General features: G+C 35.3%; 1 protein-coding gene across 4 annotated transcripts in view; it reads right to left on the bottom strand.

Annotated features, from left to right (window-relative positions):
• The window catches only part of NCAPG (non-SMC condensin I complex subunit G), a 32,800-nt gene that overhangs the window by 3,922 nt on the left and 905 nt on the right, over nt 1-27,973 (bottom strand). The window contains exons 2-17 of one of the 4 annotated variants that reach the window (XR_010139611.1): nt 27,079-27,282; nt 26,365-26,593; nt 24,504-24,649; nt 24,144-24,228; nt 22,062-22,254; nt 21,427-21,576; nt 16,413-16,553; nt 15,765-15,888; nt 14,491-14,580; nt 13,981-14,166; nt 11,223-11,333; nt 8,511-8,630; nt 5,206-5,430; nt 2,351-2,532; nt 1,868-2,042; nt 318-1,768 (exon numbers count right to left, since the gene is read on the bottom strand). Coding sequence is in view for 2 of the 4 variants with exons in the window: in XM_054553779.2 (XP_054409754.1) it covers nt 1,868-2,042; nt 2,351-2,532; nt 5,206-5,430; nt 8,511-8,630; nt 11,223-11,333; nt 13,981-14,166; nt 14,491-14,580; nt 15,765-15,888; nt 16,413-16,553; nt 21,427-21,576; nt 22,062-22,254; nt 24,144-24,228; nt 24,504-24,649; nt 26,365-26,593; nt 27,079-27,282 (2,361 nt within the window). In the remaining 2 variants the exon portion in view is untranslated. The remainder of the gene's footprint in view (nt 1-317; nt 1,769-1,867; nt 2,043-2,350; nt 2,533-5,205; nt 5,431-8,510; nt 8,631-11,222; nt 11,334-13,980; nt 14,167-14,490; nt 14,581-15,764; nt 15,889-16,412; nt 16,554-21,426; nt 21,577-22,061; nt 22,255-24,143; nt 24,229-24,503; nt 24,650-26,364; nt 26,594-27,078; nt 27,283-27,973) is intronic. The other 3 variants (XR_010139612.1, XM_054553779.2, XM_009239834.4) reach the window with 3 other exon arrangements.

Genomic DNA, 27,973 nt, shown 5'->3' with positions numbered 1-27,973 from the left:
ATTATGATTATTATATAGTCTTACACATCTAACAAATATTTCCAACTAATTTTCTTGCCATAATCCCAAATATAAAATGTCTAAAACCAAATTTAACATGCCCCTACGCCCAAAATAAGCTCCCCTTCTTGACTTCTTGTAGTGGATGTTGTGATATAGGGCCCAGTTCCACTCCCTTTAGGAAAGAAGCACTCATTCCCTTTAGGAAAGAGCAACTCATGCAGTTGCTGCATGTTTTGGAGGGTAAAAGTTCCCAGCTGCAGTACTGATCCAGGCTGACGATGGTGGACTTTGGTGGACCTTGTCCAAGATCATACCTCTTCTCCCAAAGAGTTGTCCAAATCCAATGGCTGGCCAGTGCACAGGTACGATGTCTCAGCTTGTCTCCATTCTGGACAACTCAAAGGAACATCCCAGTTCTGGAACTCCCTATGGGATTGGCTGGGGCCTTTGCTTGCATAGCAGTAGTTGAACTTAAGGCTATGCCCCAATCTACTTTTCCCTTACTCTTCCAAGATGCTGATCATGAGAGTACTCCCCAATTAAACTATGTCAACAGCTCCTTTGAAGTCTGCTGTTACACATACTTAGAGTTTTCCTGGACTCCTCCATCTCCCTTGCCTCTCAAGCTCTTTCTTTTAGATTCTTGTACCCATAATTCTTTATTAGGTCAATTTCTATTCTTTCTACTTTCTACTATTACTTTCTAGTACTTTTTCTACAAGCGAATTATACAGATTTTCAGCTGCTTTCTTTATTAATATTCTTTTCTTTCTGCTCACCAATTCATCTCATATAACCATCACTGACCACCAAATTAATCTTTCTAATAAGTGGTTTTCATGACATTAACCCTTTCATCATAAGCCCTGCATAATTACCCATTGCAAATAAGGCCAACTCCAAATTCCCTACATTGGCCTTTAAAGCAATCTATAATCTACCCCCAGTGTTCTACCCCTAACAGTCCTATTCAGGATCCTTAGCCAAAGTCATCTTTCTACAGTTCCCCAACATTTGCATAACCATCTACATATATCACCTTTACTAAAACATCCTTCCTCTACCCAAACCACTCCCCAAATACCAACAAGGCCTAACTGAATTTTGGTCAATAAGTTTTAAAACTAATGCTGTACTCATCATTCCTACCACATGACTCTTGCCCTTGTCTCAAGTCATGAAGTGCTTAATAGCTCTATTACTGACCCTTACCTAATTTTGCCTAATATCCTTTGTAATCTTATCTTTATACAATAATATACAACATATGAATTGAACAGAGTAGCTTATCACTAAATATCAAATAAAAGAGAATAATACTTTCAACTTAATCTGTTAGCATCTGAAATCACTAATACATTAAATTTCAAAAATGGTAACAAGTTTGACCAAATGCCATTAAAGGATTAAAACAACCCAGCTTAAGTTCAGTCTGTGAGTCAGTGTGCAATTGATTCATCTTCTTTGAATTAAAAGCCAAAAAAGCTTGAGGTGAGTTCTAGTCTTTGAATTCTCCATCCTTGTGCCAGAAGCATAGCAGGTAAGCCAACATTTGAAGACTCTGTGAGTCCTAGATAACGCAGGTTATTACTTCAGATTAACAGTCAGTACTAGGTGGGCATGGTGTGTGGGTGGTGAATTTTTAGTAATTTCTTTTCAGTAGCAAAAATGTTAGCATTGATTACTTCTGTTTTCATATGATTTCTCCACATTTCCCAAGGTCTTGTTTTTTTCATGCTTTGTGGTATATGCTTGAGACGGAAGTCTAAAGACCAAAATGCAGTTCCTCAGTATTTCAAGGGATCTTTGAGGGAGATTATTTTACCAAAACAGTGATCTGCATGCAGTTACCACAGTCACTCACCTGATAATCTTGGGAAGTCTTGGCCTGAGGATTTAATCCACTTGGTCTTGTCAAATCTACAAGTAACTCAGCAACATTTGTGATATCAATTTCAGCTAAAGGAGAAGATGCAGGGGCATTGGCCAGTGTTTGCAGGGTTGGAAGAAAAGCTTCTTCAAAGCATTCCTGATTAGTCCTATTGAGAAACAAATTCAAAGTGTGTTGGCAGAACATTATTTGATGAGAGAAAAAGCATGACTCTAAAAACTATTATGTATGAAATTCAAAACTACTATGTATGAAATTCACTCATTAAGTGCATTTTCATCTAGGAAAGAGCCAAAAATTCAGACATATAAAATCTGTATCGTTCTTGTCATTTCATCATTTATCTACTAAAGACAGAAAAAGTATCAACAACAAAATATCATTATAGATATAATTCATGGGGGACCTGAATTTGATGTCAAGTCAGATTTTTGATTTATCAGTATGACTCAATACCTGCTTGCATAAGCAAACACAGGGAAGAACACGCCTAGGCAATGTCGAAGTCGAACATCCTCTTCAGTCACAGGATTGTACCATAACAAAATAAGACGAGAAAGAATCCTGCTGCTGACCAAAAGCCCAGAGAACATCAGCTTGGCTAGTCCTTCTGCAGCTCCAGTCCTAAGTTCACATACCTAACAAAGATGACATTCATTAGAAGAAATTTATTTGTATCTCCTTTTTAAGCCTCTCAATGTAGCGTGTCCTACAGTATTTTTACACAAACCGTCCAAAAACCATTTGAGTTATTACAAATTCTTTAAAGGCAAATAAAAAGACTTTCTTCAAAGCTAGAATAACAATTTTAGACAAATCTAAAAGACTAGGAGACTAGACAAATGCTTAGTCTAGCCATGAAAAATTCAATTATCTTAAAATTTTTTGGAAGAACCAAAAGGCCTTTTATAACTGTTGGAAAAAAAAAAAGCAAAACATATATTTAAATGCTTAGCATTTCTAAGACACAGAAAAAACCCTGGCCCCTGATATTAGAGGAAGGTGCCTATCTATAAGCAAAAGCTCCATAGGTAGGAGTGCAATTTGTCTCAATAATGGATAGAATGTGAACAGAATGTGAACAGGTGGTGTTCACATGGTGTAGAATGTGAACAGGAAGGCATTCCTAGAAAGAGTAAACAAAAGTCTAGAGAAGACAAAGGAAAAGACAACTGGATGTACACAGGCAAAACAATGAAGCTGGACCTTAGACCATATACAAATATTACCTGAAAATGCATCAACAGCCTAAATATAAAAGCTAAAGCCAGAAAACTCTCAGAAGAAAACAGGGATAAATCTTCATGACTTGGACTTAGCACTGGATTCTTAGATAGGACACCAAAAGCAAAAGCAACAAAAGAAAAAAATGAGTGTATCTCCAAAATTAAAAATGTTTAATACATCTAAGTATATTAACAAGAAAGTAAAAAGACAACCTGTTAAATAAAAGTTACAAATTATACCTGATAAGGATCTACTACCCAAACTACATAAAGAACTCTATAAAGACAACCAAACCAACTTAAAAATGGGCAAAGGACTTGAACAGACACTTATCCAAACAAAATATACAAATGGCCAAGAAGCAGATGAAAAGATACTCAACATCACTAGTCATTAAGGAAATGCAAATCAAAACCACAATGAAGTAGCACTTCATATATACTAGGATAGCTATAATGTTTTAAAAAATGGAACCTAGGTGTCAATAAGGATGTGGAGAAATGGAAAACCTTCTACACTGAAGATGGAAATTTAAAATGGTTCAATCACTGTGGAAAACAGTTTGTCAAGTTCCCAAAAAGTTAAATGACTCAGCAACACAATTCCTAGGTATACAGATACCCAAAAGAATTGAAATAGATACTCAAACAAATACATATACACGCCATGTTCATAGTAAGCAGCACTATTCACAATAGCCAAAAGGTAGAAACAGCCCAACTGTCCTTCAATGGATGAATGCATAAACAAATCACCATATATACATAAAATGGAGCATTCAGCTACAAAAAGGAATGAAGTACTGATACAAGATACCATGTGGATGAATCTCGAAAATGTTATGCTAAATTTAAAAAGCTAAACAGAGGTCACATACTGTATGATTCCATTTATACGAAATATCCAGAATAGTTAAATCCATAGAAACAGACTACGGATTGGTTGCTGTCAGGGCTGGCAGAAGTGGGAATGAGGAGCAACTGCTTAATGAGTAGTTTCCTTTTGGGATGATGACAATGTTTTAAATTAGATGATAAAGGTGGTAGTTGCCTTTCATTTTGAATGTATTAAATGCCAATGAATTGTTCACATTAACAGTGTTAGTTTGGGCCAGGCACGAGGGCTCACACTTGTAATCCCAGCACTCTGGGAGGCTGAGGCAGGAGGATCACTTGAGGCCAGGAGTTCAAGACCAGCCTGGGCAACAGAGCGAGACCCTGTCTCTACAAAAAATTTAAAAATCAGCGGGCATGGTGGCACATGCCTGTCATTCCAGCTATTCAGGAGGATTGCTTGAACCCAGCAAGTGAGGGGTCAGTGAACTATGATCACGCCACTGCACTCCAGCCTGATGACAGAGCAAGACCCTATCTCAAAAAAATAAAATTGTTAAGTTTTGTTATATCACTTCCAACTCAATGAAAAACTACAATCAGTATAAAAAAATTTTAATCAGTTGGTTTACATGTGTGCTACAAAAATAGTAGTTCAAGAGTACTTAAAAGAGATCCAATCCCATACCCTATCTTACATCTTCTACCCACCCAATATAAAATTATTCTAAACTATTTCTTAAAAGTCTTGGGGATAAATCTTAGAAGTCTCTATATCACAAATACAACATAAAGAAATAAAAAATTAATAACAACCCCCTTTAATCACTTCATTTTTATTTATACTTCATTTCTTTGCATATACAATTTGATAGTGAGAAATTAGGTATGATAGTGAAAGTTAGGATTTAATTAAGATATTAAAAAAGTAAAATAAAAAATGTCTATCCAAATTTAAAATCCAGTAGGAAAAATAAGATATAAAGAGCATAGGGGAGATGAACATCACACACTGGGACCTGGCAGGGGATAGGGGGCTAGGGGAGGGATAGCATTAGGAGAAATATCTAATGTAGATGGGTTGATGGGTACAGCAAACCACCATGGCACATGTATACCTATGTAACAAACCTGCATGTTCTGCACATGTATCACAGGATTTAAAGTATAATAAATTTAAAAAATAATAATAATAAACAAATACATACTGAAAATGACATTTCATAATCACAGGACTGGATTAGTTCTTACCTCACTATCTAAGAAATCAGAAAGGAGTTTCAGAACATTCTTAGCTGTAGCAGTCTCTTCAACTTCTTTTGATTCTTGCTCATCATCACTGTTTATTTCTGTACCTTCACAATGAAGTGTTTTGATTTTTTTAGTTTTAAATGGTTCAATCCCGAACGTCATCAGTTGGTCAAAGATTGCCTTTAAAGCACTTATTTTTATTGTGACATCATCAATTTGCAAAACCTAAATCAAGATATTCCCCACCAAAAAAAGTAAATTCAGTAAACTGTTTTAATTGTTTGTTTACATAAAATTAATATGTATCTTGTTTTTTTCTTAGTCAAATTTCAATGACAGTGTCAAGTCTAAAGAAAACATCACTTTTCAAAAATACAGTTAAAATTTCAATTTTAAAAAAACACATTATTTTTATTTATTTGAACCATAACATATAATAGAGCTATATACTTTAAGAAAAAGTTAATCTTCACAGTCAATAAAAATTTCTGGAGTTGGAGTCAGGCTGAATTATATTATTTGTTCCTTTTATTTAAAAAAGAATCAACAATGCCTTCAACTATGATTTTATTTTTTTAAGATCCAGAAAAACTGTTCAATTATGTTGAAAGTGTTCTAGCCCATCTGTCAAGAGAAAAACATTATATTCTAAGCAATGAAAGGCATTCATTAGAACAGTATTCTTCTAGGTTATCAAGTTTCATTTTTCTCTCATTAGCTCAATGAATTTAGAATTCCTTTACAGTAAATTCAGTTTTCAACTAGACTCCTTTATGAAAAGAGGTAAACCATGAAACACAGCACTTCGTATGAGTCTATCTTAAGTTTAAAAACGCCCACCAAATTTCAAAGCCATGAAAAAAATACAGAGCTCAGTATTTATATTACAAAAAAAAAATATATATATAGTGAGAAATTAGGTATGATAGTGACAGTTAGGATTTAAGATATTTAAAAAGTAAAATAAAAAATATCTATCCAAATTTAAAATCCTGTAGGAAAAATAAGATATAAAAAATATATATATATATATATATACATATTTTTGAGACGGAGTCTCACTCTATTGCCCAGCCTGGAGTGTAATGGCGCAATCTCAGCTCACTGCAATCTCCACCTCCCAGGTTCAAGCGATTCTCCTGCCTCAGCCTCCTGAGTAGCTGGGATTACAGGCACATACCACCACGCCTGGCTAATTTTTGTATTTTTAGTAGAGATGGGGGTTTCACCACATTGGTCAAGCTGGTCTCAAACTCCTGACCTCATGATCAAACTGCCTCAGCCTCCCAAAGTGCTGAGATTATGGGTGTGTGCCAATTTACTAAATTATTTAATGTAATTAAATTTAGGTAATTGGTAAAATAACTTGGCTCTATAACTGGCTTTTAGAACAAATAAAAATCACCTGTAAATAATGAATTGAGAAAAATGGCTCAATTTTTCAAAACTTTTAAAGAAATTTCAAGAACACTTCATGATTGCCAGAAATGGTCCATTATGAATCCAGAATGGTCCATTATGAAGCAACACGGGACAGTTGGGTCATTCTATCATCTTTAAAATACTATCTTCACTTGCTTTCCAGGAAATCACACCATTCCTCTTTTACTGTCCAATTCACATTAGCCCCTACTGGTTCCTCTTCATCGCCCCTACCTTTATCTGAGGCTTAGGGTCCTATAAAGTTGACCCTACACTCATTCAGTCTATACTCATTCCTCAGGCAACATCCTATCTGTAAGCGTTGCATACTATCAGATACTACCAAAAGAATAAAGACTTCCATCTCACCATCTTGGACCTCTCCCCTATACTCCAAACTCACATATAAATGCCTATTCAATATATCCACTTGTACCTTAAACTGTAAACTTACCATGACCAATACTGAACTCCTTATTTCATCCTATCTGCTATAAAACCTGCTCCTCTGCTTTCCCCATCATAGGAAAAGGCAAATTCATCCATCCAGTTATTCTGGCGCAAATCTTTAAATTATCCTCCACCTTTCTCTCACATACCACATCAGATTCATTAGCAAATCTTAGACTTTATCTTCAAACCTAGATTACCATCCTGCTCACAACCTCAGTAACCATAACCCTCGTTCAAACCATCACCATCGCTTTCCTAGATTATCAAATACCCTCCTTATTAGTATCCCTGCTTCCATACTTGTACCCCTACTTAATACTAGGATCGGCAAACAGCTCAAATCCATTCAACCACCTGTTTTTGCATAGCCTGCAAGTTAGGAAGTTTTGCATTTACAAATGGTTTAAAAAAATGTATTACATGTGAAAATTATATGAAATTCAAATTTCAGTGTCCATAAAGTTTTACTGGACTACAGCCATACTAATTGATTTATGTATTATCTACAGTTGTCTTCACACTACAAAAGCAGAGCTGAGGAGTTCAGACAGACCATATGGCCCACAAAAATCTAAAAATATTTACTCTCTGGCCCTGTACACAAAAGGTTTGCCAACCCCTCCCTGGTCTACATCACTTTATGCCCAGTCAGATCATAACAATCTTCTACTCAAAGCCCTCGAATTCCTTTCCATCTCATTTATAGTGAAAGCTGACGTCTTTACTTACAGTCTATAAGGTCCTAGAAGACATGGACATCCTGCTGCCAGCAAACCCTTTTTCCTATTATTCTTCCCTTTGCTCAATCTTTCCTAGCCATATGTTCTCTTGTTCCTTGAACACACCCAAAGTCCTACACCCCAGTGCCTACTCCCTTGTTCTTGCCTCTCCTTGGAAACCCAAATAACCACGTGGTTCACTCTTGTGCTTCCTTCTGGTATTTGCTCAAATGTCAACTTATTAGTGAGGTCTTTCTCAACCAAACAGTTCCCTCTCCTCCTTCCCACTGCTTAGTCTCCTTCTCTGCTTTATTTTTCTCTATCTGATATATTGTATACTTATTTTTCACTGTGTGTTTCCCCTTCTAGAATGTAAGCTCCATTAAGACAACACATTTTATCTTGTTTCATTCACTACCTACCTACTTTATTTTTTCTAAGTCTAGAACAGTTGCTGGCACATAATATGCACTCAATAAGTATTTGCTATGTGAATAATTAAAAGAATATCTTACATAATTGGCGTTTCATCTTTTTCTACAAACACATTTTAATAAGAAATCAAAAGATAAAAGTATTGCATCTCCAAAGATTATCCATAATAATCATCATCATCAATAAGCATCAGAATAGATAAATTCAGAGTATTAGCATTATCACCATAGAGTATTTCAGAAAATACAGTTGAGGTTTTCACAAGATAAATCCTACCTGCAATAGTAATACGAAGTGTTTGCTTGCAAAATCCTGATTCTGTAGTCCACAGCATCCCAAGCATAAAACAGCCAGGTTTCTTACAACAGGATGAATACTTATTATTCCAGGAAGAATCTAAAATGAATCAGAATTTTCCATATGATTTCATAGATCTACTTCATTTCCCTATTGTCTATTACCTCAAAGATGTCATTTTTCACTTTTAAAGAAAAGGTAAGTATTAAATTTTTAAAACAGAACAATATAGCCAGAGTGACCTTCCTGAAATAGGGTCTGATCATGGTACCTCCCCTCCACTTGCTAAAAGGGACTCAATGGCTTCCCAATGCTCACAGAACAAGATAAAACTCTTAACATGATATATACTATTCCCTATTGTGTAGTTTCTTTCTCAATCTTCTTATACCATGCTACCTCTTGCTCAGTTTGTTCAACTAGTCTGGTTTGGATTCAATGCTATCCAACAGAAATATAATAGAAGCCACAAATGGGAACCACATATGTCATGTTAAATTTTCTAGTAGCCACATTGAAGTAAAAAAAAAAAAAAAAGTGAAACTAGTTTTAATATATTTAACTCAATATAACCAAAACATTGTATCTGTAGTATTTAATCAATATAAATACTATTAACAAGATAAGTTACCTTCTGTTCTTTGCACTAGTCTTTGAAACTCAACATGGTTTTTTCTTTTCTTTTTTTTGAGACAGAGTCTCACGCTGTCACCCAGGCTGGAGTGCAGTGGCGCAATCTCGGCTCACTGCAACCTCAGCCTCCTAAGCTCAAGTGATCCTCCCACCTCAGCCTCCCAAGCAGCTGACAGCACAGGCCCAAGTCACCACCCTTGGCTAATTTTTCTATTTTTTTGTAGAGATGGGGTTTCACCATGTTGCCCAGGCTGGTCTCAAACTCCTGAGCTCAAGCCATCCCGCCTTGGCCTCCCAGTGTACCAGGATTATAGGTGTGAACCACCATGCCCAACTCCCAACATGTTTTTAATCCTTACAGCATATCTCATTTTGGACTAGTTTTTAAAAACCATGTGTGGCTGACAGCTACCATATTAAACAATCTTCTCTCCCTTTTTCATATAGTTAATGTCTACTCAAATATCAGACCAGGGTCACCTTCCATGAATAGGTCAAATCCTGCTATTATAAGTTCACATACGGCCATATAGCTCTTCTTCATAGCAAGCACTAATAGCACAAAATTTCACTTATTTCTTTACTTAATTGATGCTCCTCTCACTTGACCAGATCAACGTGGGCAATCTATATCTATTTTGTATACCATGTACCATCCCAGCACTTAGTATGTAATAGATGTTCAGTAAATATTTGCTCAATGAATAATTTGTATTTTCCCAATGAATAATTTATTAAATCTTTTATTTAAAACACAGTAACTTCATAAAAATATAACTGTTATCCAAATATCTTTTATATTCCTCTACTAATCTCTCTAAATCTTTAACCAGATTTTTATACATTTAAAATCATTATGATCATTCAATTTTGTGCTTATTCTTCACATAACACAGTATATCCTTTCCCACATATATACAGTCTTCGTATTTACTACTTCAATTTTGTAGGACCAGACATAAAATACCCAAGCACAAATTAAGCATCACTTTTCACTAAAGATAACTGCTTTTCTAAAAATAAAGCTAAATTCTAATGGTTGAGTACAAAACAGTATTTCTCCAGAAGCTCTAAACTATTAAAATTGGTTTTCTTTACTACATTCAGGAACTCATGACAACCCAAGGAATTAGACTTCAGATTACATTCATTGGCTATTTCTCACTAATACCAAGTAAATATAGTTTTGAGAGACTTCTTTAAGAACCTGGCTACATACAGAATTTGCTTTGAGTGAGTAGTACTATCAAAAACAACAACAACAAAACAGTGCACTAATACTGTAGCCATTAGCCTCATGTGGCTACTGAACACCTGAAATGTGACTAGTCCAGTTTAAGATGTGCTATAAGACTTAGTATGCAAAACAGAATGTAAAACATTGCAACAGTTTTAATAGTGAGTAAATAATGAAATGATTAATATTTTGGATATATTGGATATATCCAAATAATACAGTTGGATATATTCAATATACTAAAATTATCCTTTTTTTTTTTAAAGTGGCTTTAAAAAAAAAAGCCACTTTTTTTAATGTGGCTACTAAAAAATGTAAAGTTACATATGGTTTGCACTATATTCCTTATCAGAAAGTAATGTTCTAGTCTTACAGTACTTGTGTGCCTATGGGAATTACCTACAAAGGGTTATTTTAAAAGCCCTCTAAATATAATAAATAAATTCCTTTCCCAGGGCATAAAATGTGATTGTCTCAGTCTCATTACACAGCACGATTCCAGTACTTAAATATTCCTGGTATGTTTCAGTATCTCCTCTCTTACTATTCAAAAAATGAAGATATTCTGTATCTCTTTCCAGTATAAAATCATTTTTTCAAATATTTAAAAGACTGTAACTTATATATCAGGTCCTTTACAGACATTATCTTATTTAATCCTCACAATATGAAGTAGCTGCTATATATATATATTTTATCATTTATACTTATCAGATATTTAAGACAGTAATCTTTTCATTATTTTGATTTCTAAAGAACACATCACTTACAAAATAAGAAAGGAGGGGACTAAAATAAAGCCCAAGAGGCCATCAACATACCAAAGATTCAATGATTCCATTCATGGTTGCACTTAAGCCTGTTGAAATGGACATCTGCTTCAACAGTTCATAGCATAAAATAAGACATTTCTGCAATGTTTCAGCATCATTCTAAAATGAAGACAAAATATTCAGCATTAGTAATATCTTCTCCCCATCCCTTAAATGTTTGCTTTCTCAGGGCTTTGTGTAGGGCATATTGTCACTTTCTATAGACTCTGTAGGTGATCTTACAGCTATCACACAGATAGTAAATAGTGGAGGCAGGATTTTAAAATTGACAACTTCAGCCAGGCGCAACGACTCACGCCTGTAATCCTAGCACTTTGGAAGGCCAAGGCAGGTAGATCACTTGAGGCCAGGAATTTGGGACCAGCCTGGTCAACATGGCAAAACTTCATCTCTACTAAAAACACAAAAATTAGTGTGGTGGTGCACACCTGTGGTCCCAGCTACTTGGGAGGCCGAGGCACAAGAATGGCTTGAACACGGGTGGCGGAGGTTGCAGTGAGCTGAGATCATGGCACTGCACTCCAGCCTGGGTGACAGAGGGAGACGCTGTCTCAAAAAAAAAAAAAAGTCTAATCATCATCATGCCTAATTATCACTTCAAAAAAAAAAAACCTGACAACCTCGTTTATCATCTATGAGCTAGCCCAGCTATTTTCTAAGTTTCAGATTCATATATACAACTGCTAAAAGACATTTCCTCTTGGATGTTCCACAGTCTTCTCAAACTCAACATATCCAAAAGGGAACTCATCATTACACAAATCTCTCCTCTTTCTTGTTCTCTATCTTCATACTGTCATCACCATCTACCCAGTTGTCTAAACCAAAAGACCTAAGATACATTCCTGACTCCCTTTTCTCCCTGTTACTAATTTCTAAATACCTCTCAAGTTCATCACTACTTTCCAAATCCACTATCATTATCTTGTTCAGACTACCATCATCTGTAAGTCTCCCAACCCTACTGTAAGTCTCCCAACTATTATGCCTGTCTAAGCTTTTACTACTCTCCAATCCATTTCCTAAACAACAGTGATCTGAGACGTAAGACTTACCTAACCACTTAAAATACTAGTGGTTCACCACAATCCTTAGAATACAAAATTTTTAATATTGCTTACGCAAAGCCTTACATGACCTAGCCCTTAATTTTTCCCCAGATTTTTCTCCTGCCTCTCCCCATCAATTCTCTAGTCACACGGACCTGAAGTTTTAAAACATAACAGGCATTAACTTCTGAACCATCACAGATGTTGCTCCATCTGTCTACAACATTCCCTCCATAATTCATTGAGGAGAGACAGCACAGAGTGAGTTAAAAGCACAAGTCTAGAGCCACTTTTTGGGTTTAAATCCTGCCTCCACCATTTACTATCTGTGTGATTTTGGGCAAGTTACTTGCCCTTTGTAAAGTGAAGATGATAATAGTACCAATCTCATAGGCCTATAGGAAGAAAAGAATGAATTCACATTTGTGAAGTAATTAATGCTGTGACTACCACAGAAAAAGTATCCTCTGACTGTTAGATTATATAATTATTTTTATTCTAATCTTAGGATAAAACATGTCTTCCTCTGGGGAAGCCAACAATACTCTACCAGCATTAGATACTTCTCCATAAAACCTCTATACTTCCCTGACCATAGCATTTATTATGCTCTGTTGTAGTTGCATTTTAACAGATTTGTAGCCCTCGAACAGGACAAATAGACACATAAATGGTCAAAGGAAGTCAAGTTAAACAGATGATATTAACCATGATAGACTACTTTTGCTAATTTTATAATCTTGACCTAAAGTTTGTCATTTTTCAGATGATATTTTCAGTTTTTGCTTTAAATTTACTTTCCAAATTTAATAGCCTATAATGGCCCACAGACTTCGTCAAATAAAAGAAGCCACCAGCTATCAAAATAAAATTCAGACATACTCTCTGGGAAGGTGGGTGTTGGAGTTGGGATGATTATGGCTAAAGAGATCAGAAACATAACTCATGAAACTCTCTATATAAAAGAGTCTCCTATTTAGGATTCTTTTTATGAGAATAATCAGCACGTCCCAAAAGTACAACAATAAATTATGTTCATTACAAAAGACAAGATCCCAAAATAAAGTTAATATCAAATATTAATTGATACCTACCTTATGTTTACATATTTATCATTTGTTGTAAGATAGAATGGTATCAATACCATTAACAAAAAATTTCTTTCAAAAAAAGGAACTACTGAAAAGCAAGCTTTAAATGTTACTAGATATATAAGTTTAGTATTTCATTAAAAATAACAAAGCTGCTTAGCTTTTTCTAAAAACACAAAAGTAATTTAGCTTTAAAAAAATGCACGTTACCATAGAAATTATTTTGCTAGCAATAAAAAAGGTCATGGATCTTCCACAAATAAGAGGAAAATGGATGTATTTTCCTTTTTTAAACCATTCAAGACAAAAAAACAGAAAACTCAGATGTGAACCACTGGAAAGCTGGCTTCCCTGGTAAGAAAGACTTTGGATTCTAGAGATTAGCATGACAAGGAAGCAAATAAAGTCCTACCTCCAATAATTAAAGTTAATTAAGGCCTTTCAAAGTCCAAAAATAGAAACAGGGAAAAACTTTTTTCATTTTAATTCATGTCACTGTTATAAAGTGCTCAAAGTAAATATATTTTGGCAATTCTAGAAGTTAGAGAAAATAAGATTTAGTTGAGATGATTAATAACACCTGAGATTTAGTATGAAAAAAGTTACCTGTACCTTCTCTGTGTGGACTTCTTTAATTTCAAGCTGCTCTGTCTCTTTCAAAAGGTTTATTCTGGCATCTTCTAATGCTTTTATTTCTTCTTTTAATTCTGATGCCCGATTAAAATCCTGTAAGGTAATGCAATTTTCCAAAGCTTCTTTGGCTTCGATAAGCTTAACTTTTATTTCAGCCATCTAAGGGAAAATATAAATTGTTTCAACACTGAACAAAAACTGTTAATATGAATATCTGTAGCAACTCAGGAGTATTATTTAATATCTCAACTGTCCAGAATTTAATAAGTCAGGCATATGCAAACTTGTAGTTTTCCTGACACAGAGATGGGCATATCTCTGAGACTGACATATGTGGTAACATTTTAAATATTCTTATAGTTTAACAATTAAACAATAATTTGATTATGTGAGAAACATTTCAGAACTGCACAGCAAGAGGAAAGAATAGACTTGCCCAGCTACATTACACTCAAGCACTTCTTTCATTTAAAAGAGACTTACCTTGAGTTCTTTCTTTCTTACATCAGCTGGATCATTATTAACACCAACAGTAACAATGGGCGCCCGAATCTCTGAGATAATTTCTGTAACCTGTAAGTTAAGATTCAGAGTACATGCTTTAATATATGTTTGATATATCAGCAAATAGTATCAAAATTCTATATAAAACTCCAAGTAGTATCCACCATATATTGAATAATAGAGCAAAAACATACAGATAGAAATAGCACACATTCTGTTTGCTAGACAATTTTAGAAAAAAACAAAACAAAACAATACATCTGACTACAAAATGAAATTATTTGAATGGAAGGGAAATAGGCACACAGACATTGAAAGTAAATTATCCCTCATATAATGTTTGAAAAACAGAAAAACGAATTATGGTGCTTAAGATGAGATGCTATTAAATTCTCTGCCTAAAATCCTCAACCCTTCTCTTGTTCAGCTCTGTAGGAGTTAAACACAAAAAAATGGAATATCCTTTTATTCTTCCTTTGGGTAGACAATGCATAAATAATAATAGCATAAGGAAGGACTTTCCTTTCAGAACCACTTGTATATCGGAATTGGCTGATTAGGAAAAGGCTGCCTCCCAAATGAAAGTATTTAAGCAGATGCTGAGTAACAACTAAGTATGTTGTAGAAGGGGTGTATATATAAGGAGAGGATGGAAGAGATGACCTGTGAATTAACCTGCAACTGAAATTATATGATTTTTATGAAATAAGTGATACAGATCTGTCTTTTTTGGCTATGCCAGAAAAAAATAACACTGAAATAGTATTATAGTAAACAATTATTTCTGTATTTGTCAAGCAATGCAGAACAATACCTTTATGAACAATACCTTATTGAACAATGAAAGGTAGATTTCATTGCTATTCTTATTTGCAGACAAGTAAAACAGCAGAATAACTTGTCCAAAGCCACAAAGCCAGAAAGTGTCAGATGAGATTCTAAACCCTAGTATGTACAATTTGAGTAAGCTCTCAAAAACACTAGCACCCAGTGCCTCATGGACAAAACCATATCCCCACTTGTAACTTCCTACCAAACCTGCTCCATTTCAAACTGATTCAACAATAACAGTTACACTAAGAGGAAGAAGGTGATATTTTTCAAATATTCTGTGTACGTAAAAGATAGATAATGGTTTTAAGAAATTTTGAAACTCATTAAAGAGACAAACAAAAAGTTCTAAAGAGAAAATAAGACAGTATTCAGTGTCATTGACCAAAACCTCTTTATCAACAATGAGGAAAATTACTTACAATTTGTGTCCTCTTATTATCATCTATAATGATGTGGAGTAGTCTTTCAACAAGAAAAGAAACCAGGGATATTGGGATTGTGGGTAAAATAAGAATCTCCTGTAAAACAGCCAGCAGTTTTTTTCTGCAGTCAAAAAGAACTAATTTAAATATCATTATGACAAAACATGTTTTATCTCTAACATTCACCTACTCTGCAAACTTAATTACATTTGCCTCAGTTCTTTCACTTAGGTTTATCACTATAATAGGTACAAAAATCTGTATGTACAGACTTTAGGTCAAATATTCTCATTCCACACAAAAAAAAATTTTTTATAAAACACCCTATGATTTTTAATAAATCAACATGATAAAATGACAAAATACCAGAAATGATTAAACCTTTTAGAAAATGCTACTAGCCTTAATAAATCTAAACAGAAACTTTTAACCAAAAACTGCAATTTCATTGATTTATTCTGAGGAAATTGAACTAGAAATATAAATGTATGTGTATATATGGAAATATGTAGAAGGGAAAAGACAACTTTTTATACCACTTTAGAGAGCTAGGGTAAATATGTTTAGTTACATTGTAAAAGGACTATATTTCAATATAAGAAATTAGAAGGGCAAATTAGAATGAGTGTTAACATTTAGACATACCTTCCTCCTTCTTCACTGGTATCCAAAGACTTAATAATTAGAATCAGTTGTTGACCTACGAATTCTTTTGTCATCAAATTTCCAATATAGGAAAAATCACCTCTGTGTTCTTCATTAACAACTGGAATGCTCTGGATGTAACTAAAACAAGCAGAATTAATAAAGTAGAATCTGTTAAGAAACATCAAACAAGAGTTGATTCCCACCATTAGGTCAGAAAAGGGCCATTTTCAGGTCATATTCGTCGAAATACATATCTATGCCATGTAATTTGGTCTACAAACTCAGTTCTATGCCACCGTCATTAACTTTTGCAAACAAACTTATTGATGAATCAAAAGAATTTGAAAATGTATTTTCAATAATGACTCAAATTTTCTATGGGAAATTTTCAAAAGGTACATATTTATGTCTAACTGCTAACTTATTATTTCAATGTCACTAGCATTCTTCCAATTACAGATGGTCCCCAATTACAGGTGGTCCAACTTACAATTTTTCAACTTTAGGATGAGTTTATCTGAGAATTAAACTCATTTGACTTACGACGTAGCCCCACTGTAAGTCAAGAAGCATCTATCAAGTTCTGAATCCCTTGCCCAAAAATCCAATTAGTCATAAAGATCTAATCTTCAGCCGGGCACAGTGGCTCACACCTGTAATCCCAACACTTTGGGAGGCCGAGGCAGGTGCATCACAAGATCAGGAGTTCGAGACCAGCCTGGCCAAGATGGTGAAACCCCGTCTCTACTAAAAATACAAAAAAAATTAGCCAGGCATGGTGGCTACTGTAATCCCAGCTACTCAGGAGGCTGAGGCAGAATTGCTTGAATCCAGGAGGCGGAGGTTGCAGTGAGCCAAGATCGCACCACTGCACTCTAGCCTGGGTGACAGAGCAAAACTCCATCTCAAAAAAAAAAAAAAAAAAAAAGATCTAATCTTCACCATGCCTAATTATCATTCTTTTATTTTAAAAAATTGTAACAATAATTAACACAAGTAATCCATGAACACAATTATCTTTTTTGAAAAAAATCAGAAAAATAGAAACAATTTCACAAATTTTTATTATTCTTTCTTAGGAACCTACTAATCTCTGTATACACCACCACCATCAGCTACCTTTTATTTTAACTTTTTATTCTTACTACAGACATCACCACCCAGACTAAAGCCCTTTATAATCCTCACCAAGAAGGCTGTATATTCAGTAGCCTCTGCTTTTTGTGTGGAATAAAAAAAGCTACTTAAAAGCAGAACTAAGAGTTTAAGCTTAGACAGCGAAGTGCCTTTAAGATGGAAGTAACATGAAAAACAAGCCCGATCAAAAATGTCGTTTAAAAAATGTCGCCGGGCACAGTGGCTCACACCTGTAATCCCAACACTTTGGGAGGCCGAGGCGGGAGGATCACTTGACATCAGGAGTTCAAGAAGAGCCTAACCAATATGGTGAAACCCCATCTCTACTAAAAATATAAAAACTAGCCAAATGTGGTAGCAGGCACCTGTAATCCCAGCTACTCAGGAGGCTGAGGCAGGAGAATTGCATGAACCTGGGAGGCAGAGGCTGCAGTAAGCCAAGATCACGCTACTGCACTCCAGCCTGGGCAACAAAGCAAGACTACATCTCCAAAAAAAAAAAAAAGTGGACAAAAACCAAGTTACAGAAATTGTGGTATAATGTATAATGAATGAGTATACTCTCACGTATTACACAGTGATGACGAAGAGTAAACAAAAGCTCATAAATTTCTGGCCACAAGATTAGGACTTTTAAGACATCAGCCACCCTTTGGGTTCTAGTAGGAAACTAAGGAAAACTACACTACCAATAACTATCAAAATCAACCAATCAGTAGAGTTACTCTTTTCTGACGGGCTAAAAGAAAACCTTCATTTATACTCATCTTTGTATCTCTCCCCACTTCTCCAGCCCAGCTTTAGCAAAATGCATAGCATCTTGACTGAGTTTTTTTTTTTAAGTAAATTCAAACAGTTGTTTAATTAATAGATTAAAAATCCTCAACTGCATAAATACAACTTAAAACTGACCCACCAATTTTAGTTACCATGAAATCCTAACCATTTGTAAAGACATTTATTATAATGAAGAAACCACTCAAGAAAGTATTTTAAAGTCTAAGAATTTATATTTAAGACGGCTTTCAACAAATTTTATTGTTGTCCCTTTTACTTACTCTAATTTGATAATCCTCATTTCTGCGTTTGCTCTTTAAGTGAGCACCTCGGTTAACCGAAATTGTTTCACATCAGAGTTCTCAGTCATTGAATCTACTGCCTAAAATATACAACATGCCTGAAAATATATTCCTGAGATTATCAGGAAACAATTTTTCAATTTAATTTTGTTTCTGTACTCAAGTATACTAATCCCATCTAGCCATGTTGCTCCAAAAAGACAGTCATTCTACTTTTTAGGTATTCTTTCAACAATCACTAAAATAAATTTCTGAAACTTTTCTTCTTTTTTTTGTTTTTTTTGAGACGGAGTCTCGCTCTGTCGCCCAGGCTGGAGTGCAGTGGCGTGATCTCGGCTCACTGCAAGTTCCACCTCCCAGGTTCACGCTATTCTCCTACCTCAGCCTCCTGAGTAGCTAGGATTACAGGCGCCTGCCACCACGTCCCACTAATTTTTTTGTATTTTTAGTAGAGATGGGGTTTCATTATGTCGGCTAGGATGGTCTCGATCTCCTGACCTCGTGATCCACCGGCCTCAGCCTCCCAAAGTGCTGGGATTACAGACGTGAGCCACCGCACCCAGCCGAAAATTTTCCTCTTTAAAGGTGAAGAAAATAAGCCGATGAGGTTAAAGTTACTTATTTCAAAACTCAAAGACAGAGTGACAAAGGAAATGTTAATCCCTGACCTTTCAGAAGGGAGGAATCAAGCTTTTTACAAGTCACCTTCTGATGCTGTCCTTGAGGAAAACTCCTCCCCCTTTATGCTATTTAAATATTTAACATTTCCTCATATTTTCTTGTATTTTCACTACCTTCTATAAACATCTTTTATATTAATATATATTATTAAACTTTCCTTTTGGAAACATTTCAACATGGCCCAAACAGCATTATAATGAATTCCCTAATTAAATGTCAAAGTCTGAAATAATTAACATTAAAACGCTCATTAGACTCACACAGGTTCTTCATGATGTTAACATGGGCTTGAGCTATAGTTTCCCTATTGGCTCACATTTGAGATACTTATCCTAGATTTAGGATTTTTGCAGGGGAAATTTAGAGGCATGCACAGCTTTGCTGCCTAACTTTTATGTGAGATCATTTTAAACAAAAGCAGAGAACTGTTATTTCATACAGATAATTCAGGTCCATAATTCATATTATATGGAAGCTTTTTAAAAAAAAAATACATCAGGCTGGGCGCTGTGGCTCACGCCTGTAATCCCAGCACTTTGGGAGGCCAAGGCAGGCAGATCACGAGGTCAAGAGATCGAGACTATCCTGGCCAACATGGTGAAACCCCATCTCTACTAAAAATACAAAAATTAGCTGGGCATGGTGGCGCGTGCCTGCAGTCCCAGCTACTCAGGAGGCTGAGGCAAGAGAATCGCTTGAACCCGGGAGGCAGAGGATGCAGTGAGCCGAGATCGCACTATTGCACTCCAGCCTGGTGACAGAGCAAGACTCTGTCTCAAAAAAAAAAAAAAAAAGCATAAAGTTAAAGTTAAAAACCTACATACCAACATCTATCAAAATATACATATATTATCCTTTGGTGTAGCAACTTATTTCTTGGAATTAACTCCCAAAAATCCCAAAGGTACCCAAAAATGTAAAGGAAATTTAACATACTTTTGCTTTTATCAGTGAAAAATGGAAACATCCTAAATGTCCATCAACAGAGGAATAAATTAAATGTTACCACCATACTATGGAATGATATGCTGTTAAGACTGTAACAGTATCTATTACATTATATATGCACCAATATATAATGATCTCAGGTATCAGTTAAAAAAAAAAAGTATATATACACTGGTATATTTTTAAAGAAACCTGTACTCAAAAAATGTATATAAATGCAGAGAAAGAGGTTTGAATATACACCCTATATTGTTTAGTTGCTAATTCTAAGGGTTGCTAGAATATACACTTAGTTGCTAATCAATGGGATTGAGGAAGTAGGAAATAAAAGGGGGAATTCCACATTTTTATTCCTTATACCTCTGTATTTGAATTTTGACAAGAATGCATTCATGTTTTTCTTGTATAATTTTAAAGTGAAATAAAGTAATCCAAATAATTTCTTAAGAGGTATAATTATGGTAATCCAAATTGTTTTTTAAAAAGGTATATTTTGAAAAAACTTTAAAACATGAAGCCAGATAGTAAGTTTTTAATAAATAAAACTGGCCACAAAGATCCACGCTGTGAATTGGAAAACAATGGTCTGTGCATCAAATGCAGCCTATTACCTGTTATATAGCTTGCAAGCTAAGACTATTTTAAATTTTTAACTGATCATTTTTTAAAATTTCTTATTTTGTTAATACATGAATATTAAAGTTCAACTATTTAGTGGCCATAAAAGTCAACAAAAGTTTTATTGAAAAACAGTTACTTACATTGTCTTTGGCTGCTTTTACAATACCATGGCAGAGTTGAGTCATTGTGACAGACGGTATATACGGACCACAGGACCCTAAGATATTTATTATCTGACACTTAACAGAAAATGTGCCAACCAATTTCAGAAATAATATATCATCATTATGAACTTTATGCAGAAATGGTCATAATCATATCTTAACAGTTTTGAAGAAATGATCCTAAACACAGTGACTTGCTCTTTCAGTATACAGACCAGCACAAGATATTCAAAAAGACTCGATGTATATAACTATCCCTACATGTACAAAAAAAGGATTTTTAACATATTCACAATTAAACATGACTTTGAGGAAGGGGACTGGGAGGTTGACACATGCAGCAACACAATCACTCTCCAAACTAAAAGAAAAAAAATTTACCTCAGTAAATAGTCTGCATATACTACAGGCTCTGGCAAAATCTGCTCTAAAAATTCTTCACCTTCATCTCCTTTTGATTTCAAATATTCACAAAGGGCACACCAATACAAAGCAATTTCAGGAGTTAATGTTTCCACTGGAATCAATTTCCTTCATTTAAAAGAAAGAGTGTAAGAGAAAGCATGATCTTTTTATCATTAAAAATTGAAGAGTACAAAAATGAGAATAATAAGATTTGCTTTAAAACCACTACACTATCCTTTTAATTACAGTCATTATATGTATCCACACAAAAAGGAATGAAGAAACTTACAACAAAAAAGAACCAAGTAAGCAAACATATACTGGGGGTGCATGTTGCTGGATTTTCTCATGGTAGGCTAATTCAAAAATCAAAGTAAGAAACTGAAGGGGGGAAAAGCATAGCTAAAGTAGATAGTCTACAATAAAGTTATGAGTTCTTACACCAGGAGGGGAAAAAGGAAGGATAAAAAGATATTCATCAGACTAAAAGAAAACAAGAGAGAGGTAAGATTAAAGGTATTAATATAATCTTAAGCTGTGGGAAGGAAAAAAACAAATTAATTGCATAAGTTAATCAGTATTACATTTCAAAGAATGAATCCTTTATGTACCTGCCATCATTGTTTTTACAGAGTCCCACCAGTTCACTGAGAGGAGTTATTGAAAACAAGGCATTGAGAACAGAGACGGCCACTTCAGAAGAATTTTCTACATCCAACCGATGAAGCAACTCTAAGATATTTCCTTCAGAGAACCGTAACCAGCCTTGAAGAAGATGCTTCTGCATAGCTTGTTTCACAGCATCTATTGAGTCATTTGAAACATAGGTGAACAAAGGCTCCCTCTAGCTTCCATCTCTTGTATTTTGTCTGTTTTAATTAACAAAGTCAGTATTTACAATAGAAATAGTAGAGGTTAAGATGCACAACTAAGCATACATATATTTTTTTTGAGACAGAATCTCGCTCTGTCACCAGGCTGGAGTGCAGTGGCGCGATCTTGGTTCACTGCAACCTCCGCCTACCAGATTCAAGCGATTCTCCTGCCTCAGCCTCCCAAGTAGCTGGGACTACAGGCAAGCGCCACCATGCCCAGCTAATTTTTGTTTCACCATGTTGGCCAGGATGGTCTCAATCTCTTGACCTCATGATCCGCCCGCCTCGGCCTCCCAAAGTGCTGGGATTACAGGTGTGAGCCATAGTGCCCAGCCAACTAAGCATATTAAAGGAAAAAAAAAAAGAAGTACCGTGATACTGCAAAAGTCACTGTGATGGTCACTTACAAATAAAAATGGAAAAGGCTCAGCACCAAATACCACAGCCTACAGAAATATCTTTACATTCCTTCTCCCCTGGGTTCAGCAGGCTTCAGGTGTTAGCCCAGAATATGTAATAGCTATTATCTCACTTGTTATCTGATTTCATCGATTACACGATTGCTATTTGCAGTAGTGAACTATACAAGCACACGTCACTGAACGAACCTTAGTCTTAGCTTTTAAGGTCATCCTAGTAATTAGTCCTCTGACAATGTTTTCAAACTCAAGTCGGTTTTCTCACTACAGCACAATAGAGCCATCTTGGCCTTCTCATGAGAGTTAAAAATTTCAAAAAAATATCATTCCTATAAGCAGATTCTCTCAGGCTCCCCAACCCCTGGGCCACGGACTAGTACCAGTCTGTGGCCTGTTAGGAACCGCGCCGCACAGGAGGAGGTAAGCCGTGGTCTAACGAGCATTACCACCTGAGCTCTTCCTACTGTCAGATCAGCAGATGCATCTTAGGCGCAGGAACTCTATTGTGAACTGCACACATGAGATATCCAGGTTGCACATCCCTTATGAGAATCTAAGTAATGCCTGATGATTTGAGGTGGAACAGTTTCATCTGGAAACCATCCAACCCGCCCTCTGTGGAAAAACTGTCTTCCATGAAATCGATCCTTGGTGTCAAAAATGTTGGGGAACACTACTCTAACAGAAAAAAAAATAGGAAAATTATACTGGTCTGACCATTCCTAATTGTTGTTTCTGATACACAGAACACATTCATACCAAAGTATACACATAAGGAACAGCATTTTTCTTTTTTAAGGAAGAGAGAGAGGGCAAATAGATCTTTTCCTACTTCTGACATGAATTAGCTCTACAGACTTAAGTATTGTTTCCCCATCTGTAAAATACAGAAAGGGTGAAAGAAATAAGCTCTGCTCCTTCAAAATACCAAGATCTTGGCCAGACGCGGTGGCTCACGCCTGTAATCCCAACACTTTGGGAGGCCGAAGCAGGTGGATCACTTAAGGTCAGGAGTTCGAGACCAGTCTGGCCAACATGGTGAAATCCCATCTCTATAAAAATATAAAAATTAACCAGACATGGTCATGTTCACCCGTAATCCCAGCTGCTCAGGAGGCTGAGGCAGGAGAATCGCTTGAAACTAGAAGGCAGAGGTTGCAGTGAGCCAAGCTTGCACCACAGCACTCCAGTCTGGGTGATAGAGCGAGACTCCGTCTCAAAAATATATATATATCAAAATCTTTAGCCCTTTGTTTTCTATATAATACATCAAGATAAATTTCACCAGGTTCATGGAACTGGCAGGCTTACTTGACCTGATTTGACACTTGTTTCTTAAACCTTAAGTCTGACCTCAAAATCTACTAAAGTTTTGTATATATAAAGTTGTTTATCTTACCTGATCTGTCATTAAGACCTTGTTGAAGGAGCATTACTCTCTGAGCAATGGACATAGCTCTCATATGAACCTTTTCAGCTAAAACCTTAAAAATAATTTATAAAGATGGTCATTAACCTCAACACAATTTATAGATTTCATAAGAATGTCACCATCTTAGAAAATTACCCAGAATCTCCAAAAGAAATTAATACCTGGTAACACACTTAATACAGTAAGATTCTACCTAAATTACCTGTGTTCTCCATGAAACCTCAATTGAAGAAATTATTACATGCCAAGTATTTTTCAAAGGCACTTTAAGAAAATGGCTTCTTGTCCTTTAAGAATATGCCAACACAAGACATTGAACTTATTTACCTGATAAGCCAGCTTTCTGACAGCCTCTTTCACATCCTTAGTGCGCCCTACAATTTTTGGCAAAGTCTTTGCTGATGGTGCAATACATGATAACACTGCCCGTCTAACTTCTGGATTTGAATCATTTTCAATCAAAGTAGCATATGCTAAAAATAAAGCAATACATTTTAGTACTGAAGAAATTATTTATTTAACTTTAGTCATAAAATAACACACATTTTGATATTTTAAAATGCCTTTAATATGATAAAGATAGGCTGGGCACGATGACTAATGCCTATAACCAGCACTTCGGGAGGCCAAGGTAGGTGGAGAGCTTGAAGCCAAGAGTTCAAGACCAGCCTGAGCAATATAGCAAGACCCCTGTCTCTACAAAATAATTTTAAAATAAAAAATTAGCTAGGCACGGTAGTGGCGCTTCCAGTTATTTAGGAGGCTGAGGTGGAAGGATCACTTAAGCTCAGGAGTTTGAGGCCACACCTCTGCAATACAGCCTGAGTGAGAACCCATCTGTAATAGAAAGTAATGTCATTTTTTAGTCTTACACATTTTAGTTGAAGTTTTTTTTCCCACCAACTTCCTTCTTTTTGTTTTTTTTGGAGACAAGGTCTCACTATGTTGCCCAGGTTGGAGCCAAAGTGCTGAGATTATAGGCCTGAGTCACTGCTGCGCAGGCCACCAACTTCCCTTCTAAAGACACAAGGGGGAATTAGTCAACAGACTGGCTCTAAGGCCAAAAGTGAAAACAAATAGCCCTAAAAGTCATGGAAAATTCATCATTAAGATTATGTCTGTGCTACTCCTCAATATTTAAGAGAAAGCTTAATATAGCAGACAGTTTATTTTAAACTGATATTCCTTTATAAGGGCCCCATTATTTTGGTTTTTTAATGAGACCTAAAAGGAAATATTTTTATTTTAGGTTTTATTCATTGAAACAAACCCATTTCTTATATTTAAATATATTTATCTGTACTTCTCACATCTTTCCCACCTCAATTATTAAGTACAGGTTGACTATCAAATACCTATGTTTTACACAATATTATTATGGGTATCTTTTAACACCAAAAAAAATACCAACTACTATAGTGATAAATATACCAGTGATTATAAAACTGGTAACAGGGACAAAGAGGACAGAAGAGTGCCTAAAACATACCTAGGCATATTTGGAAAAATGAAATACAACTATCTTTATGACCCCAGAGGTAAGAAAAAATTCCTTAAAAAAGAGATCAAAAAATACAAATCATAATGGCAGAGATTTATATTTTTGACATAAGAATTTCTGTTCAGAAAAAGATACCCCAAAGGGAGTGAAACAATGATACCCCAATAAGCCACCTAAAACAGGAAGAGATCTGCAATTCATATAACCCAAGGATTTCTTTTCAAAATATTTAAAGAACGCAAATGAATTTTTTAAAATAGTATTTTAAATTAAAAACCCAATGAAAAAATGGGCAAAACACAGTAACAGGTATTATATAGAAATATAATTGGCTGCTAAATATATACATACAGCATGATTTACACAAAATGACAGGAAAACATTAAGATAGACATATGTGATTTATGTAAAAAATTTTTTTAATTTAAGCAAGAGACTAATTAACCCAAAACTGAGGATTTAATAGTTACTTCTGAGGGACAGGGATGCAACTGGGATAGGATGCAAGTACTGACTTTTTTTTTTAAGCTGGGTGGTTGCTACTTAGGTTTTTTTTTTTTTTTTTATCTGAATCATATATTAATTACCTATACTCTTCAAATGTATAGACCATAATAAAAAATTTCAAATACTGAGAATTTAACAAAATCAACAAATCTGAAAAAAGATTTAGGAAACTACACACACCATTAACCACTGGGCATTCATCATCCTTGGGATCCTGAAGTCGTGAAAGCGCCAGAACTGCCTGTATTCTCACATTTGGAATCTTATCTTTCAATCTAATAAGCATGGCTTTATTAATTTTATCAAACACATCATCATCAATCTGAGCATTTTCTGGCATACTTCCCAAAAGCTTGTTTATGAGCTGGCACACTCTAAATCTCACTGCATTGCTGTTTGCTTCATGAGACTAAAACAGAAACAAATCAAAATTTATTCACAGTCACATACCACTCCCAAATAATCAATATTATCTGAACTCATTCGGAATGCAACAAGTTACAACAACAATTCATTTCCTGAAGAGAACCTATAATGCTACCTTGGTCCATATGTATAGCAAATATATATTTTATACAGTCTCAAAATAAACAGTCTGAAAGAAGTCTTTGCTAAGTTACATAGTCCTCTTTGTAGAGGCTTCTAAAATACAGAACTCATTTAAAATAAACATAGGAGAACTGGTTTAAAGAAGTCATTAAAAGTTTAATGCTGGAGTTAAAGTCCACTTTTTAATCATAATGATAATTCTAACATTTCCTATGAAAGGTAGACTCATTCAGATTTTTTCAATCACTAGATATTTCATTGTCAAAAACATACAAACTCCCACGACTCTTTTAAAGTGGCAAAATTTTCTAAAATCCCTCCCCAAATCTATCATTTTCATAGTACCTTTAAGAGAAAAGCAAACAAATAATTTAAAAGGCCACCATCTTCCTCTTCCTCATCCTCTTCCGTATCTGATTGGTGAAATGAGGTAACAAACTTTGCTGCAAATTCTATTACCCTCTCCACAGCTGGTTCACGTTTATAGACCACCATAACATATTTAAGGTAATGAATGAACTCCTCATGAAAAACTGTTTTATCATCCATCTGAAAGACAAAAGAAACCCTTCATAAACTGCACCGATAAAAATCCTTTATTCCCAACATCACCCTAAGACTGATGAAAGCACTAGCCATAATAACGCAGACAAATTAAAATCTTTATTTAGTAAACTCTTAATTATCCAAACCGGCAAAAGGGCAACCAATTTGCATGAATTTCTCTCCAGGCTATAATGGGAGTACACAAGCTTGACTTTTGACAGTGAAAAGACTCCTTTGATATATTTTTTTCAATATCTTTGAATTCTCAATAAGCCTTTAGTACCAGTACGTTACAAATACGCTTCTTCAACAATCCAAAATCAATACTGGCTTTTATATTTCTCATATTCAGGCCTTCCTATCACCAGCAGTTTCTTTATGAGATAACTTGCACATCCTATCTCATATCCTCAAAGCCCTGTGATGTTTACTCACAATTTTTCTTGGACCTCAAGATAATTCGTCTTCCCCAAATTAACTGTTCTATTCTTCTCAAGGTTCCACTCAAAACAAACAAATAGTATGTACATAAATAACAATGGCCAGGCCCTAACGAATAATTTGGTATTTGGTGGTTGGATTCAATGTAACCGTGGGACAAGGGTAGAACCATTTGACGTTCGGCGGGGAGCGATGACCCCAGGGGCAACGACCACTTAACCCCCGCATTCGGGATCCACTCTGTGGTTCAATA

Source organism: Pongo abelii, chromosome 3 (assembly GCF_028885655.2).
Source record: "Pongo abelii isolate AG06213 chromosome 3, NHGRI_mPonAbe1-v2.0_pri, whole genome shotgun sequence".
In the NCBI taxonomy this organism is placed as follows: domain Eukaryota; kingdom Metazoa; phylum Chordata; class Mammalia; order Primates; family Hominidae; genus Pongo; species Pongo abelii.
This window is presented reverse-complemented; position numbering and strand designations above follow the sequence as displayed.